The 18,674-nt window shown below is 33.0% G+C and overlaps 2 protein-coding genes across 3 annotated transcripts; one reads left to right on the forward strand and one right to left on the reverse strand.

Annotated features, from left to right (window-relative positions):
* Positions 1 to 2,889: 2,889 nt before the first annotated feature.
* Positions 2,890 to 3,825, reverse strand: LOC122593932. Its single transcript, XM_043766395.1, has 2 exons — positions 3,718 to 3,825; positions 2,890 to 3,178 (listed from the first exon to the last, which is right to left on the reverse strand). The coding sequence occupies exons 1-2, from the start codon at positions 3,765 to 3,767 to the stop codon at positions 2,989 to 2,991; spliced, it is 240 nt and encodes a 79-aa protein (XP_043622330.1). The 5' UTR covers positions 3,768 to 3,825; the 3' UTR covers positions 2,890 to 2,988.
* A 6,422-nt stretch (positions 3,826 to 10,247) lies between these two features.
* Positions 10,248 to 16,692, forward strand: LOC122594289 (spermatogenesis-associated protein 20). Of its 2 annotated transcripts, none has more exons than XM_043766767.1 (15): positions 10,248 to 10,561; positions 10,854 to 10,926; positions 11,036 to 11,057; positions 11,526 to 11,604; positions 11,709 to 11,741; positions 12,047 to 12,195; positions 12,739 to 12,895; positions 12,988 to 13,228; positions 13,554 to 13,795; positions 14,502 to 14,765; positions 15,224 to 15,334; positions 15,439 to 15,657; positions 15,746 to 15,949; positions 16,029 to 16,205; positions 16,305 to 16,692. In XM_043766767.1, exons 1-15 carry the CDS (start codon positions 10,310 to 10,312, stop codon positions 16,497 to 16,499), a joined length of 2,418 nt encoding a protein of 805 aa, XP_043622702.1. In that variant the 5' UTR covers positions 10,248 to 10,309; the 3' UTR covers positions 16,500 to 16,692. The 2 variants fall into 2 exon arrangements, with proteins under 2 accessions (XP_043622702.1, XP_043622701.1); XM_043766766.1 differs by having other exon boundaries at positions 10,250 to 10,561; positions 15,433 to 15,657.
* Positions 16,693 to 18,674: the final 1,982 nt, after the last annotated feature.

Here is an 18,674-nt window from a genome sequence, read left to right on the forward strand (position 1 = left end):
GAATAGAAATTAGTCTTATTGAGTTAATTCTATTCTACTTAAATCAAAAGTATAAGAAACACTTTGTACAACGTAAGGAACCTGCTACTGTAATAAGCAAACAGAACCTGTACAAAGTTACCTATGACACATGCCACCTTATGATCCATCTTCTACATAGAACCATGGAGGTGACAAAATGAGCACCTCGTGTCCAAACAAATAAGTCATAATAAAAGTCAAAACGGGTGGGTTGGACCGACCGACCCATCAACACTTACATGTCAGATTAAAACATTGTTAAATAATATATGTAGTGATATGACAAGCGCCAATTATACTATTTCATATTATAAATCATTTTTTTTCTTTTTCTTTGTATATTGATCAACATAGAAGCTTGTAAACCCTTAGATATTTTCAGCTAAGGCTATAAACCTACCCCGTTGACTAGTTGGAGAACACGTAGAAACAATATTAACTCAATCTTATGTAAACAGGTAACAAGTCAAAATTCCCCACATCTACCAAAACGGAACCTATTCTTATCTGCATTACCTTCTTCAGACTAATCATGAATGGAACTTAGGTCATTAGGTACCTACATAGTCAATGTTAAAGATATCAACAGTCGCATAAATCACACGGAAAAATAATGAGCCATTCGACTGGTCTAATGTGGCAACACATAAGATACAGTTCCAACCTAAATCTTTGTATCTACCCTGAATTCTAAATATATATCTAGATACCTTGCAAAAAGATCAATGTTTATCACATAAACTAATCCAAAGTGCTTCTAAACTTATCCGAAATGATAACCAACCATTTGATACTTAAAACAGCAAGAATCGATTTATGCATATATAATTTAGCTATGATGCTTAAATAAGCATCTGCATATGCCAAAATTCCACTTTTCTTTGTAAATGCATTTACTTTTGATTTTATAAACTAATATGTTGGGAATCTTGATGTGGGGATGAAAAGGCTACATGATCTCCACCTCTACAGATACCCAAAAAAGGGATTCATCACTAGCCTAAAAATATATACATCACTATGCATCAAAATTCTATATGAGTGATTTTATGTGTGCAGAAAAAGAAGGAAATAGTTGGGATTTTCTCTTCTATCATCTCATCAAATAGGTATTTGTGACGACAAGCATCGTTGACATTATTAAATAGGGATCAAGAAATGGCTTCTAAAAGAGGATAGCTAAAAAAGCTATAAAAGATAAGGATGCCAAAGTGATTTTCTTATTCTTGCAGTATATATTCTAACTTCAAATATTTCACATAATTAAATCACCAAAGAAAATGCACAATAACATGGGTTTCCTCATCTTAACAAAACTATGAATAATTCGAATAGTTATAACTGTCTTCTGTGAGAACATTCTTGTTATCATCTTAACTAACGTAACAGCATCATAACTCTATATTATATAGTCTATATATAGTGATGATTCGATGTCCTAATTTACTCTGTGTAAGGGCTTATTGAGAATATGAAACATTTTGAAAATACATTATCCCCCTTTTGTTACACCATTAAGAAATGCCCAAAGATAGAGGGTGGTGGTTGAAAAGCCAGTGGTGATATTCAGTAAAAATTTTTGCTGTATGTGTAACACCATTAAGACTCTGATTTATGGCTTTGGGTAAATCCTACAGTTTACAAGTTAGAACTTAGATGAACATCCTAATGGCCAGTAACTGGAAAGGGAGCGAGAGCTAAGCACCAAAAAATGTAAGCCAAGTTTACCAGCTATATTTATAGGGGAAGACCTGACGGGTGTTTTAAATAATATAATGAAGCCGCATAGTCAGGGGAAACTAAGATAGGATTTTAATTCATATAAGTGAATTACGGATATAAGAAGTGGTAGCATCTGCCATCTTGTGGTCCCGTCAGATAACTATTATGCTTAGAGGCAGACAATAACGCCCCTTTTTGGTTTTTTAAGTTATTATATGTAACAACTCTATCTTTAATAATTAATATAAGGAGGAGTATGTAATAATTTAAATTGGGAAACCAAGAGGTAACCTAAAGGCATTCACCAGAAGATTGTCTTGCCACCTTGGACTGTAGTCCTCGACCGGATCTTTGCACACTTAGGGTAATTTGGCAAAAATAGCTTGGGCTGGAGTTGGGGCCGGGGCTTTTTTCTTTATCTTCCTTTTGTTTTAATTTTGGGGTTTCAGAGCCGGGGTTCTTTAGATTTTAGAAAAAGATTAAAGGAAAGCCCCACCCCTGATAAGCTTCTAAACCCTTCAAAAAGACCATTGCCTAACATTTCCTAATCTCCATTCTTTGTTGTGATCCAGTCATCCGGACATCTAGTTCAGTCTCTAAATGCTTTAATTGGGACAATCATTCATAAACCTGGAAATATTGCATTTTTACAGGTACAAATGATGGAGAATATTGTAGTACATCATACTACAGAAGATAAAGATATTTCATAACTGTAACATGCATATTAATTTATTAAGTAATAAGTATGAACCTTTGTAAAAACTCAAAATTGAACTTCAAGATGAACTTAAGGAAATTAATCTATGAATAAAGCAATCAGTATAATTGATGAACATCTCATTCCTGATGTGTTCTAATCATAAGTCACATTATGCCAACAATGTAACATCATAATATTCATCGCTTACACCCATCCTCAAGGCATAAATATGGAAATCAATGAATATATTAAAAGCAGAAACTAAAAATACGAAAAAGAAGCACCACATGATAATATGACTGTTTTATTTGAATATCTTAAGTGGCAGGGCAAAAAACAAGCTGCAGATCATGTAGTATGTATGAGATATAGACACATCACAAAACACTATATATATAATAACTTAATAAGCAAGTAATTAAAGACTTGGAACCCGCCATCGGTTATAACTATCAAAATTCATATAGCATGAAGAACGGAGAGAACTTACAATTGTTCATGAACACTTCAAACAAAAAGGAATTTAACAATTGACAAGTCTCTTAACTAATATAATCTTTCAAGGGTGGTCTATTTCGTTCAATGACAGCGTTCCTCTTCCAATTCAGAACCGCTCTCTTAACAGTTGCATTCGCTTTCTCAATCTCCTCGGCCGAAAATTTGTGCTCTACGATTCCCAAAGGTCCGGGTTGAAGTACTTTGACCACAGTCTCCATCTGCTGCTCAGCTTGCCTATTATATATAATCAACCTTATCAATGATGCATACAATCAATCTTAACAGTGGTACAGTTTCACAAAATGCATTATATATCACATAACTGGTATATAAAAGATTAATGAGCTAAGCTACTCGAACTGCTCATCTAAAGCTCGGCTCGATCCAAGCCTATAAAGAAGCTACATAAACCAGAACTGGAAAATTAAGATCTTATGTACGTCTATATTACTTAGATTTATTTATATGAGCCGAGCCGAGCCGAGCCTTTAAAGCTTGCAAATTTGAAACGAGCCAAGACGGAGCTCTGTAAAGTTATGTTCAGACTCGGCTCGACTCGATTACAGTCCTAAATAGACAATAGACGTGGCTATAGGTGATTTTGTCTGGATTCACTATCTGTCAAATTTCGTCACAATCTAAAACTGTCTATGTCCGCTAACGCTATATAATTTAATCAAACCAAATCGCTGTACAACAAAACTATCATTATAACAATAATTTAAAGCTTTAAGTAATCTAACCGATCATTATATAATTAGGGATTTATTTACCTAAAAAACCGGGAGAACGGAAATGAGCTTCCAATCCTAAGTGCCGGCATATTTTGACCGATTGAAACTTCACTCAGAACCCACCGCCTTATATTTATGCGGCATGAATTTTTGGTTTGGGAGGACGGCCCAAAAATACTAACATAGAACGGGTCGATACCAGGGTCCAGCCCAAACCCAAAATTTTAAGCCCAGATATCTCTTGTGATTAGGGATGGCAAACAAACCCGTACCCGATGGGGAAAACCGAAACCCGACATTTTTGGGCCGGGTTCGGGGCCGGGTATGCAGGTCTAGGACCGGGTATGGGGATGATTTTAATTTTTTTTTTAGCGGATTCGGGTCCGGAGATGGATGTAAATGAAAATCCGCATACCCGACTCGTATACCCGAAACCCGCCCCGAACCCATATACCCGGGATATATATTATATCACCTAAAAATAATAACTTGGATACATCTAAAGCATACTCTTAGTTCTTCGAGTAAATCGGTGGTTTTTGCATTATTACAAATCTGGAGTGAATGGTAAGATAGTATTGTACTTTACAATTGATATTTTCCTTCGAGCCAGTCATTTGTCCACCACTTTTAGTGTGACTTGTCTGTAGTTATTATAATTCATTGTTTAGATTATATGCAATATGTATCTTGTCATAAGTGCAGATCATAAATATGGATAACCAACAATATATTTTTCTGCATATATGTTTCTTTTCTATCATAATAATGCATAAGTTCATAATATATATCATAATTTTGGAGATGTAGTGTATGTTAAGTTATAATGTCATGACTAATTCAGATTTCAAAAAAATAATACTTTTAATGGATCCCCGATTACCCGCGGGGAAACCCGTTACCCGACAGTTAGTAAGTAAACAGTTCGGGATTTATAATATTTTTCTGGGTATGGGTCGGTGATTTATAATCGGGTCCGAGTCCGGGATTAGATAAACCCGACCCATACCCGGCCCGTTGCCATCCCTACTTGTGATAAAGACTACCGACTTAATCAAAACCACCCAAAAAATGATTTTTTTGGTATGATGTGGTTAGACATGGAAAAAAAATACGATTCTAGATAAACTGGAATTTGGACCCGGAAAAAAACGGTTCCTAAAGAACCGATTTCGGTTTCTCGAGAACCGATCAGTTTGGAACCGGTTTTCACTTTTTGATCAAAAAATTGATTTTGGACCAGTTTCAAAGCGGTTCGAAATCAGTTCTTGGCAAAAACCGGGGAAAAAAAAAAGTTGGTCTGCGCGTTGACCAATAAATAACCGGTTTTGGATCTTAAAGAAATGGTTCCAGTCAACCAATAACCGGTTTCGGTTCTTAAAGAAACGGCTCTTGTCAACGTTAACTGGAACCGGTTCCTGCAATAACCGAATTTTGGTCATATCTAGATGCGGTTGTCAAACGGTGAATATAAGATTTGTGATTATTCACTACCTAAATAAGGTCAAGATTAAAAGATTATTTTTGAATATTGATCATTGATTATAATCCAATTGTCAAAATTATCTCTAACTCTATTGGTAAACAACTTTAAAAGATCCGTATCCTAAATATAACTCCATGACAACTTCATTTCATCTATAAAACTATATATTTTTAGTACTATTTATATGAATTTATTTTAGCTTAAAAGTAATTGACAATTCAATAAAATATACACTTAAAATTTCATATTAACTAGTACATTTGTTGATATAAAAAAGCTATTCGCTAACCCTAGACAGGAAATCCTAGGTTCGTCCTAGCACTTAGATTAAACATGAATAAAATTAAAATTATGTTTGACAAAAAGAATTATAGCTTGTAATTGTGGTTGTAGTTTTGGTTTTTTTTAAAGGTGTTGGTATGGTAATTGTAACTGCAATTTAAAAGATCGAAACTAAAAAGTCCTGAAACACTACTTGACAAAGCTTTTAACACAATAAAATCTTATTATTCAAAATTAAAAGTTAAAGCTTCTAAAATCCGTTTAAAATAAGCTAGCTCTTTATCAAACATTATCCATAACGTGACATGTTAATATGTTATTAATAAATCGAAATGTGACGAAACAATTATAAGGAGGGACGGTACTAGAAACAAGTTTCAAGTGAGGTTTATTTATAAGATACCAAACTGAAAATCAGAGTTAAAGCCGTGGTGGTAGAACTTAGCCCCTCTAATATAAATTTCTGGCTCCATCTCTGTACACTATTACCTTTAATATCAATTACTTTAGCATTTATCATCATTGTCGCCCCACCACCTTTCACCGTTGCTGCTACCGTCGCCAACACCATCCTGCACTGCCACCTTCATCGCATCGTATCACGCATACATATGTTTCGTCAAAACAAATATCAAAGCCCCCTTCCCGCATTTGATACCATTTTAAGTAAGTCAAAGTATCCTTAAATTGAAAGAAGATAACTCCACAAAGAGGCTACCCAATGCCCACCACTCATCTCTCAAGGACTAGTCCCTGTCAGCGCCACATCAGCAAAAAACACTCAAAGGACTAATCTCTTAAAACACACCCAATACACTCATCCCTGAAGGATTAGTCTAGGACCTATCAATTATTTAATTTTACCCTTTTATCTAAACTTTAACCCATTAAAATAATAATAATAATAATAATAATAATAATAATAATAATAAACATTAAAGTATATTTATTTAGAGAAAAAAGAATTTAAGGTTATTTTTAAATAAACATTAAAGTTTAGGGTAGAAATTAAAAAATTTGGAAAAAGACAAACACTTCTTCTTCTTCTTTTTCGTGAGTATACCATGGCCGCCGCGTGATTCTGACCGCCGGAAAAAAAACCCATCTTTCATATTTGTAACCCCCCCCCCCCCCAATATATATCTATCTATCTATTATGTATTACATTATATATATATATAGTGAAAAATCATTTTGAGAACCTCTAAAAGGTAAGAACTTTTAAGAACCTTTTAAATAAATTATTGGATGATTTAAATCAAAGGTTAATAAATAAAATGGTATATATTTATTGATAAATGGAAAATGAAAACGAGCAGAGGGTAAGATCTATTGTATAAAGGGTAAATTTGGTAAACGGATTTCAATTAAAACGTTTTCAATACATGTAACCAACTCAATGACATTTTCTCACATAAAAAACCTTGATTGTCGTGTTGCCTCAAACACAATCTTCATGCCAATCTCTTTGTAAACCAAATTTATGTTGTTATTCTAGACTCAATTCAAAGTCTAAAAGAATTTGCTAATATAATAGTATTGTTTAAGAACTTTTCTTGGTCGACGGCAAAACTAATTTAAAATGCATATAAAGATTTGGATTAATAGTTGTGGGTGCCCGATTTTCGATTAACAAGTTTGTATATATATGAAAAAGGATTAGAAGTGCCAAAGAAGTAGATAATTTTTCTCTGTTTTACTAAATTTGAATTTAAATTTCTATTCCGTAAATTTTAAATAAATAATGTATTTGGTTTTTTTCTTTCATGTTGTTTCTATTAAATAAATTATTTATTTCTAAAAGTTTCCTTAATACATGTTTGTTATTTGGTTGATTTTTTATTTTATTAGGTATTGTGATACTTTCTCAAAAATATTATGTTTATTCGAATGTGCATATATATTTTTTTAATCGGTATCACATGTATGCAAATGTGGTATACATAGTGCGCGCATATGTGTGCAAGTATTTTGTAGATGAATATTTAATGAGATATAGCTGGTGATTACATGTGCATGAAGATTATTGTGAGCATAAGTATGCAGATGGAGCACATATATGCAAGTATTTTGTAAAAAAAATATGTCATGTAATAGTTGTTGATCAAATGTGATAGTTGATGATCACATGTGCATGTAATATATGTGTTTATCAAAACTCATCTTAAACCGATGGAGTAGCACATGTGTGCAAGTATTTTTATGAAAAAAATGTTTCATATAATAGTTGTTGATCACATATGATAGTTGATGATCACGTGTGCATGTATTATATGTGTCATTTTATCAGTTATAATACAATATTTTTATGTACATATTTGCATCATGCATGTGAATATACATATTTTTAAATTTTTTTTTAACTTATAATGTGGGGAAAAAATATTTAATAAATTTATGGACAAGTATATATTTTAAATTGTTCATATGTGTGCTATAAAAAAAAGAGTGATATTTATAGATGTAGTTTGAGGAATGTGAAAAATTACTATGTGCAGTCCTTCGAAATAGAATGAAGACTACGTTTAATCAAAAAAATATTATGAACGTGGATTAAAGAGATAGATGTAACTATCTGGATTAAAAAATTCAAATAATTTGGTACTCCTATAATTATGGAATTTTCAAAATATGACTACTCACAAATACGGTTAATTAAAATGAAGTAACAAATTTACTATTATACCGCTTTTTAAAAGGTTCTTAAAAGTTCTTGTTTTTTAAGAGGTTTTCAAAATAACCTTTCCCAATAAATATCTATATCTATATCTATATTTATATACATAATAAAACAATAGTTATCCTGACTTTTAAAGCCATCCACCTCAAATTAAAATTATCCCTAAACATACCACATAGGATTTATCCTACGTGGCACCTGCATCTTTTTTTCACACTAATAGATTTTCATTAAATAATATAATATAATTATACATATATTTTAAATATGGCATATAAAAAAGCATATATATATAAAATTTATATTTATATAAATCAAACATATATAAAAAATTACGACTAACATTGCATGACATTTTTTAACTTTTTTATTTTAACTATAAACACTTCATAATTCATGACTCATAATCCATGATATTTTATTACCTTTTTTTTTTCATTTTCTATTTACTATATACACTTCATAATCAAACTATATATATTACGTTCAACACGTACACCTCAAATTACATAGCCCTTTATAATAATCTATCTATACATACATTATGTTTCACATTTGTCTTCATTGTTAATTTATCATAATCATGAAGTATTTTTCAATTGGTTTTTAATTTATAAAGTTATTTTTAATAATCTATTTATACATATATTATGTTTCACAATTTTCTTCGTTGTTAATTTATCATAATCATGAAGTATTTTTCAATTGGTTTTTAATTTATAAAGTTATTCTTCTACCGTGTATCAATCTATATATATATTAAAACAGTAAAAATCCTAGCCTTTTAAACCCTTCTTTCAACCTAAAGTTAGCTTTAAACATTGCCACATAGGATTGTATCCTACGTGGCATCTCCATACTTTTTTTATAATATTTATCTTATAACCTCTATTTATTCTCAAACCAATGTAATTTATTTTATTAAATATAACATAAAATATTAAATGAAAACTATATACACAAAATTAAAAAAAAAATAATCAAAACCCATGTTAAGATATAAGAAGACGTCCAATACATCTATTAATTTGGCAATGATATTTGACATAAATAATATTATTTATTAAAATATATACAACTTTGAAGACTATATCAAATTTTAAAATTTATTTAAAAATATTATTAGGTTATACACGACCAAACAATTTTGTTGTTTCTCCTTCGTTCTCTTGGCCGAAACCTTAACCAAAATTGGTTATTCTAGCCAAAAAAAATGTCTATTTTATAATGATAATAGTAGTTATTTTGAGTTTTACGAATGAATTTCTTGATTGTTGGAGAAAAAATACTTTATTTCCTAATTGTGTTTAGGATTATTTTTTCCCGTCACTACATAAGGTATTTTCTCTATCTTTTCAGCATAACTGAAAGCAAAAACTATAATGATTCTCTTATTTATCTTATTATTTTTTTACTTATTCGTATTGTATTTATGTGTATTTTATATGACTAAATTTTTGTCATGTTTAGTTTTTTTACTTTGTATATATTATTTCGTTTAATGAATATATAGATATCATGCTACTCGATTTACGTTTTATGTTAAATGTTGGTGTGTAATCACTATAGTAGGTTTAGTGACTGTGATATCGACATGTCAGAAAAGACAAAAGATGACCAGAGTAATCCGGGAATTAACCATTAACCATAACATAATCAATTTCAACATAATAAGCCTATAAAATAACTATTTATTAATGCATAAAATAACCTTTTTAACTAGCCGCGTATCGCGCGGGGTAAAATATCTAGTATATATATATATACCTGAGATAGAATTAAAAAAAATCACACTCTCATGCTCGTCCCTCCAAGAAAAAAGTCAAAAACGAAAGCACCAGACAAACCATCAGACAAAACTAGGACAAGTCTCACCCAATGGTGTGGACTCACCCTTCGAAGACAAACAAGCACAGGAACGAAAGCGTTGGGAGTTTTAGATTTGTAGTATCACAAGTCCACAACTTCAAAACTTAAAATATCTAGCTAAAACAAAATATATAGAAAAAAACAAATAAAATTGGGTTTTTTGGCTTTCACGTGGCACTGTGATTCATTGACACCCAAACAAAACATCAAACCAAACACATATCTCAAAATCCCAAATGGCAACAACAAGACTTCCTGTACCTTCTTTATTAAATTCCCATTTCACTACCAACAAACACTATTTCTCCAATTCTATGTTCAAAAGACTGTTTTTTTCTTGTTCAACATTAACCCATTTCCTCCCAAAAAATTCCCATTTCCTTTCATCTATCAATCAACCAATCAGAATCTTCGCCATGGCTGAAAAAGATCAAAACTTTACATCATCATCATCATCATCATCATCATCAGCTTCTTCTCCTCCTTCTAGTGGTGCCCAATATAAACACACTAATCTTCTTGCTTCAGAACATAGCCCTTATCTTCTTCAACATGCTCATAATCCTGTATGCATTTTTATTCTATTTCTGATATGGCTAATTTGAATATTGTGTTATTTTTTGGTTAAATTCAATAAAGTTTACATTTTTAGATAGTTTTTGTACTATATGTTAAGGCCCTGTTTACATATTTATTTTTTATGGGTACTTTGAATAAATAAACAGATGAGAAGTGTGTTTGTCAGGGTTTTCTTTAAATTCTAAATATACTGCTATCTTTTTGGGTAGTGTACCTTGTTTTTTAGTTTTATTTGATATATTTTGTTGGCAAGAATTGATTTTTATTTTGAATTCGAAGGTTAATTGGTATCCATGGGGGGAAGAGGCATTCGAACAAGCTCGCAAGAGGGATGTGCCCATTTTCTTATCAAGTATGTTGTCTTTTAGCCTTTTTTTTTCACAGTTAAAATCTAGCTGATTTAAGAGACTAACATATGATGTTTTTGATTAATTTGGTCATGAACTTATTTTTCATGGAAGTTGGATACAGCACCTGCCACTGGTGAGTCTCTTACCCTCTCATACTTTTAAACCGTTGCTCCCGTTTGGCATAGCGTAACTTATTTGTAGATGGGTAGCATTTCTTACTTGTCAAGGTTATCATTAGGAAAAATTGGTGTAATTTATTTACTCAGTTAATTTTGCATTATAGATATTTGACTAAGTGTCAAATTTATGTACCTATGAAAATATTTCAGTTATACTTAGAAACTCTAAATTATTAGAAGTGTAAAGACATGGAATTAGCTTTGGAAATTAAATTTAATGGTATATTGGAAATTTTAGATTTGAATAATAGGTCTCAATACAGGGAGTATAAAATAAACTATATTTGTTTATAAAATCAAATTGAAAGTTAGATCATGTTGATTGAGGATTTGGTAAGGATAGGAAAAAGAGCTTGTTCGTCATTTTTAGGGGTTTTTGGGGCGTGTGTGTCTGCTGATAATGAGTGTTCTGATTTTTTAAGGTGTCATGTGATGGAGGTAGAATCTTTTGAAAATGACGAGGTCGCGAAATTGCTTAATGACTGGTTCATTAGCATCAAGGTTAGCAATTTTAGGGTCTATGAGATTAATTCTTATGTCTTCCCGTTCTTGCAGTTAATTGGAATAACTAAAGTTTTTCCGAATTTTATTTTGCTTTCAAACAGGTAGATCGAGAAGAACGACCAGATGTAGACAAGGTAAATAATATGTTATAAAGTTGACTATAATCCGCGTTGATAAAAGAACAGAAGGTGAATATGGGTTTGACAATGACGACCATTCACAAGCATGTCTTTTTGCATGCTAAGGATTGATTTGTTTTCACCTCATTTTGTGGTTTCACAAGTAGGGAAGTGGAAAAGAGATGTTATGGCGTACTAAATGGATGATTTTAAACTTTCTAGTATTAAAAAGGCTGTAATTTTTTATCATAAAACTTCCTAAAACATGAAAGTCCGTTTTATTTTTTACTTTTAGTTTTCTTGAACCTTGAGTTTTCCAGGTGTACATGACTTATGTGCAAGCTTTATACGGTGGTGGAGGATGGCCACTAAGCGTCTTTCTTTCGCCCGATTTGAAGCCTTTGATGGGTGGAACTTACTTCCCACCTGATGATAAGTATGGGAGGCCAGGGTTTAAAACGGTGCTCAGGTTTGTACTGTATATTAGTTGTCTGTTCGATTTCTTCAAGAAAAAGCTAGAATAGGCGCAGCTTTTGTATTTTTGGTCAGGATTGCAATTCGACTCCAAATTATGCACCATATTCATAAGGTCCTGCATATCTAGAAACCATTAACCTCAAACAATAAAATCTTGATATAAATTTGTGTAAATAGGCTTGCCGGTCTTGGTTTCGGAAGTAAATTATGGATTTACCTAGAAAACTATTAAGGGCGGTTGATGCTGATTTGATGATATCTTACTGACTTGGGATCTGCATGTGGTCTATGTGATAGCAGAAGCTAACATATATCTGTGATGATGAACTTAACCTTTACTTTCCAAGTGCACATATCCTACCTGGTTTTTGTTGCAAACTAATTCTTGTTGAGATTTAAGAACTGAAGAGGGGAAATATGAGGTTGCCCTTTTGTCAAAGGTCAAAAAAGAAAACCACCTTGTTATAACCATTGTTAATTGCGGGAAATTTAAAATGGGAACAAATTCTATTTATAACGATAAAATGAATTGCAGAAAAGTGAAAGAAGCGTGGGAGAGTAAGAAGGATGTACTTGTTAAAAGTGGCACATTTGCTATTGAACAATTGTCGGAAGCATTGTCTATTAGCTCAGTATCTGACAAATTATCAGAGGGACTTGCCCAGAGTGCACTACGAGAATGCACAAAAACGGTAAATGACTGATTTTGCTTTATTTGTTGTTTGGTCTATATTATTTTAAATACCCAGGAACCATATCTGTTTGTTTTTTTTCCTTCTTGTAGCTTTCCGAAAGTTATGATCCAAAATATGGTGGATTTGGGGCTGCTCCCAAGTTTCCCCGTCCATCTGAGCCTCAATCAATGATATACCAGTCAAAGAAATTGAGAGAATTAGGAAAAATAAGTGAAGCAGATGAACACTTAAAAAAGGTTTCGTTTAGCTTGCAATGCATGGCAAGAGGTGGCGTCCATGATCATGTTGGTGGTGGCTTTCACCGTTACAGCGTGGATGAATGCTGGCATGGTAAGTATCTATAGTAGAAAATAATATATAAAAACGTGTTCATCGGACCTGATACTAAAAAATGATGTGTTTCATCATGACCTGATTTGTTATTACAACAGTAAGTAATCTATATCTCAATAACCCACTATTAAAAGGTTGTATGCAGTATGCATTAAAATGAAACTCTGGACACCTATCAACCTGCGACTAAATGCAACCCAAATCAACCATTCATCATAGATTATTTGAAATTGCGCATCTAATTTTGAGTGATGTTCTTAATTCAACTCTAATTGTTTAGCAGTTTGTTCTAACAAAGTTTGGTTATGTAAATTTTTGGCAGTTCCACATTTTGAAAAGATGTTGTACGATCAGGGTCAACTTGCCAATGTCTATCTTGATGTATTCTCTATCAAGAAAGATGTCTTTTACTCTTGTGTTGCTCGTGATATTCTTGATTATCTGAGAAGAGACATGATTGGACCCAATGGTGAAATATTTTCTGCTGAGGATGCTGATAGCGCCGACCCCGAAGAACCTTCAAAGAAAAAGGAAGGTGCTTTTTATGTGTGGAGCAGCATTGAGGTGTGTAACTATATGTGGACTTCTTTCTCTTGAGTAACCTTAATGCATAACCTTCTGAGCTGGTCAGCTATATTTTAGCTGGAATGCAAAAAATGTCTAGGGGTGTGCATGGAGTTGGAACTGAACGGCAACCAGATAATGAAAGCTTATATAACAATCTAAATTGATTTGAAGTGTTTTTGACCATGAACAATATACGTTTTTGTTACTAATATATTAATAATACACAACTTAGATAACCCCATCGAAGTTCAAAAGTTGGACAAGTACCTTGAACCAAAGTGGACAGAACCAAGAAAACGGACATGACAGTTTTGTTTTTCAGTTTTTGCGGAAAATCTGTTTAAGCCTTTTGAATAACGACAATACATTCTGTTGCTTAATTTGACATGAGAATTAAGAAATCTCAAGTGATGGCCTTCTGTGGGTATTCACTTACGCAAAAGTTTGTTTGATTTCACAACGACATGATATGTTTGCAGTGAGAGCGGAGTAGAATGGTTAGTAAAAGTTAGTCACATGTCCTTCATATGCAAACTTGCCTTTAATTCAAATGGCAAGTGGTTTGCTCTTTGACTTATACAGCCAAACCAGCTGTTCATATTGATTTCTAATTTGAGAAGTTAATTGTCAACTGTTAAATGAAACTGGTAAACTCGTGTTGACTCTTAAATCTTGGCTTATGTTCATGCTTATGTTCCTTTAGGTTGAAGACATAGTTGGCAAGCATGCGCCTCATTTTAAGGAGCATTATTACATCAAGAAATCTGGAAACTGTGATCTTTCTCCTATGAGTGATCCCCACAATGAATTCAAAGGGAAAAATGTACTCATTGAAAAGAATAGTACCAACGCTATGGCGTCAAAACTTGGTATGCCAGTGGAGAACTATCAGGAAATTCTTGGTGCAAGTCGTAAAAAACTTTTTGATGCAAGATCGAAGCGGCCGCGACCCCATCTCGATGATAAGGTCATATAAATTTTTTCAAGGTTCAACTTTATTTTTTGTATTTTATCACTTAGAGTTGGATAATAGGTCAGCTGGGTTGGGTCTTGGATCAAAATGAATAATTGAAGGTGTGGTACCAAAGGGGCTGGATACCTGGTCGGGTTGAACCGGACTCAACCCTAGCTATGTCCATTTTAATGTATAAGCAATGTTTTTAATAAGATTAGAAGAAGTGTATTTGCTAAAGAAGATAAAATATATTAAACAAAAAATAATAATATGGGACATTGTGAGCATGTGACTACACATCAGGCTAATTTTGACCTGTCCGGCTCGTTTTATTTGATATAGTTTTCTACATGTGTCCCGTTACCAGTGAAACACAACCCGGATTAAACAGTTACCATTATTGTTGAATACCATCTCTATTTGTATGGACTTTCTCACTGTTTCCGCTCACGTATCTGGTATATTTACAGGTAATTGTATCTTGGAATGGACTTGTAATTTCGTCGTTTTCTAGAGCATCTAAAATCCTTAAGAGTGAACCCGATGGGACGAAGTTCAACTTTCCTGTTGCTGGAACTAACGTAAGGCCCTTTTCTTCAGATTAGATTAGTTTGTTACTCGTCTTAGGAACATTTAAAGAAACACAAGTTTTATGTTAGTTTATTTTGTCATTGATTAGCCACAGGAGTACATGGAAGTTGCAAAGCAAGCATTATTGTTTATAAAGGAAAATCTATACAACAAACAATCCCGAAGGCTGCAACATAGTTTTAGAAACGGGCCTTCAAAAGCACCTGGATTCTTGGATGATTATGCGTTTTTGATTTCAGGATTACTAGATGTGTACGAGTATGGTGGTGAAATCTCTTGGTTATCTTGGGCAGTTGAACTCCAAGAAACACAAGTATTCATGCTCTTAAACCGTTATGTTTTTTTTTTTTTGGAGGAAAGAAAATTAAAATCTCACTCTGTACTCGGTTGTTACATTTTAGGATGAGGTGTTTCTGGACAAAACTGGAGGTGGTTATTTCAATACCACTGGTGAAGATGAGTCCGTCCTTCTCCGGGTGAAAGAAGACCATGACGGGGCTGAACCGTCTGGCAACTCTGTATCAGCAATTAATCTCGTGAGACTTGCATCCATGTTTATAGGCACGAGATCTGATCGTTACAAACAAAATGCAGAGCATCTTCTGGTTTGATATTCTTATCTTGACTTGAATATGTACGGTGTTTGGATGTGCAATATGAAAGTGGTTGGTTTCCATTTTGCAGGCGGTATTCGAGAAGAGGTTAAATGATGCTCCAGTGGCTGTTCCATTAATGTGCTGTGCCGCTGATATGCTCTCTGTTCCTTCAAAGAAGCAGATTGTGTTGGTGGGAAAGAAAGCATCTCCGGATATGGAAAGCATGCTTGTTTCAGTTCATGCGTCTTATGACCCTAACAAAACTGTTAGTCAATGTGTTTGACCTTTTTTACTTTTAAAGACGAATATGGCACAAGATAAACCCAATATCACATCTCGATTCAATTTCTTTCTGTTATATCAGGTGATACATATAGACCCGAGTGACGAAGAAGAGATTGGATTTTGGGAGGAGAAGAACCCCAATGTTGCTGCAATGGCGAAAAGCAATGTAAGGGCTGAAAACGTAGTGGCTCTCGTTTGCAAAGACTTTGCATGTAAAGCTCCGGTTACTGATCCTAAATCTCTAGAAGCTTTGCTTTCATCCGGGAAAGCTTAAACTCGTTATGCTCGATCTAGAAGTCCGTGCATATACCTCAATAATATGTCCGTGTATAATGATTGGTATAGATAGGAGATCTTGAGTGTATTGTCTATACGAACTAACCATGTAGATAGTTGCGCGAAATCATACTGTACTATTTTCTTATGGCTAATAAGAGCTAATCATGTAGATAAATAGTTCTACAAAATGGCTATGTCATAAATATCTTATACATTAGTATAATGATAGGAGGAAGCAGCATGATGCTCAAAAGGTATTTTTCTTTCTTCCAATTTATTCACGTACTCGTAGTTGAGAAAGTTGCAGCATTGCATCATTTCCGTTTGATAATAAATTCTAATTCTAATGTATATGTTGATGTATATTATTGACCCTTTCTCCCATGCCTCTTTTATGTACGTCATAAAGTCGAGTTGCGAGGCTACCAACATCAAGGATGTTTGAGTATGGGGTGATGTGAAAATTGTTTGTGAAGAGGGTATTGATACGGTGACTTGAAGGATGATGTCTATCTATAGTTGCTTGCGAAGAATGATGGAAAAGGATAAAAAGAGACGATATTTGTTCCCGTAGATTTTATGGCCCTGCTCAATAAATATAAAGTAAAAATTTGTATACGAAACTTTTGTATATTATAACATGAAGAATGATGAATAGTTATTGGTGTATTTAATAAAATAAAATGGTTATGGGAAAGATGCAGAAAAGATAATTTATATTTATACTTACTAGCATGGTACCCGCGCAAATGCGGCGGCGGTGTCCACAATGCGATGGTGACGGGCGGCGGTGGCGACGACGAATAGTGTGGACTATTATGTAAATCTAATTAATATAATGGTTAGTATAGTTATTTTAAAAGTTGAGGACTAATGGTGTTTTTGTTTCATCTAGAGTGAGGTTGTATTGTATTTAGAAGGTATTGTTTTAATGGAAGGTAATTCTGACATTTTCTCCCCTGTAACTTTCAACAGGGGGTCTATTCTTTTTAATAAGGAGTATGGATTAAGCTGTTTTTCATTTTCATATTTATACTTATTAGGCTGTTTTTTTTAACCACTGGGTAATAGCCCAGTGGCTACCAGTTGCCACTTTTTAGGAGAGGTCTTGAGTGGTTGAGATTCATCTAGACACTAGCCGACTGGAGGATTAGTGGGTACCAAATGATACGGAATTTTCATCCAATTACCCTTTTCTTTATATTAGGTTGTTTTTAGAAAAAAATAATCTAAACTTATAGAGACACATATACTCGATTTTTATTGTTATGAATGTTATGGATCTAGGTTTTAAGTAAACTAAAACAAGTATTAAAGTAAAACAAATAAAACAATAGGTTTTTCTTAACTGAAAATCATCATGCATCATGAATATCATCGTGCATCAATTGATTTGTGAATCTTCGTGCATCAATTTAACCATGATCTAAGGGTCAAAATCTTGTCCTATTTATTTTACTTTAATACTTGTTTTACAATACTCAACCCCTATGGATCTATTTGGTCAGTTAATGTAGAGCAACAAACTTCATAGTTTTTTCAAAATGTAGTTGCGTATAGACCCTTTTAAAATTATCTTTATCAATGAACTTTTAAATAGGTTTATTAATATACTAGGAAATAATAGGAAAGTGTACTAGCTAGGTGAAGATGGTGTGACGGTTTATATAAGCGTTTAGACATCTGGGGACGGTGAAGATCATGTACACGTGGACGGTGCATATGGAATCTTAAGTGACGTTAGCTATGGCTTATTTTTTCTATATATTTTAGTTAAAAATCATTCACAACAAATTATAATTGGCATATGGGAAGGGTTTTGGAGTAATTTGACTAGTTGTAGTACCTTAAGGTGGTTCGTGTTGGTTTTGCCGGGAGAAGTAGGCCCAACATAGGTGGCTCGAGGCCACATAAGGCTGATTCTTAACAGTCTCTTATATGATAGTGCTTTAAATTTTAACACCTTTAGCTTTGTTAATATTTTGTTGTTGAATCTATATGAATATGTATCTTTAGGTGTTTTAAACTAACATGATTTTTAGTATTCTAAATGTTACATTTAAATGTTTTAGCATATGGGACGGTGCATAGTATTCTAAATGATTTTTAGTATTCTTAATGAACGTCATTAAAGAGGTTGGAAATGTAATGAAAAATAAAAATAAAAATA

The sequence above is a fragment of the Erigeron canadensis genome, chromosome 3 (assembly GCF_010389155.1).
Source record: "Erigeron canadensis isolate Cc75 chromosome 3, C_canadensis_v1, whole genome shotgun sequence".
NCBI lineage: Eukaryota > Viridiplantae > Streptophyta > Magnoliopsida > Asterales > Asteraceae > Erigeron > Erigeron canadensis.

Excerpts from the sequence above, each read along its gene's own strand:
- LOC122594289 (XM_043766766.1), top strand. The coding sequence starts at position 10,310 with ATGTTCAAAAGACTGTTTTTTTCTTGTTCAACATTAACCCATTTCCTC. Across the intron at positions 10,562-10,853 it reads TTCAACATGCTCATAATCCT|GTTAATTGGTATCCATGGGG; the intron begins GTATGCATTTTT and ends TTGAATTCGAAG. Across the intron at positions 11,605-11,708 it reads ACTGGTTCATTAGCATCAAG|GTAGATCGAGAAGAACGACC; the intron begins GTTAGCAATTTT and ends GCTTTCAAACAG.
- LOC122593932 (XM_043766395.1), bottom strand. The coding sequence starts at position 3,767 with ATGCCGGCACTTAGGATTGGAAGCTCATTTCCGTTCTCCCGGTTTTTT. Across the intron at positions 3,179-3,717 it reads CCGTTCTCCCGGTTTTTTAG|GCAAGCTGAGCAGCAGATGG; the intron begins GTAAATAAATCC and ends TATATATAATAG.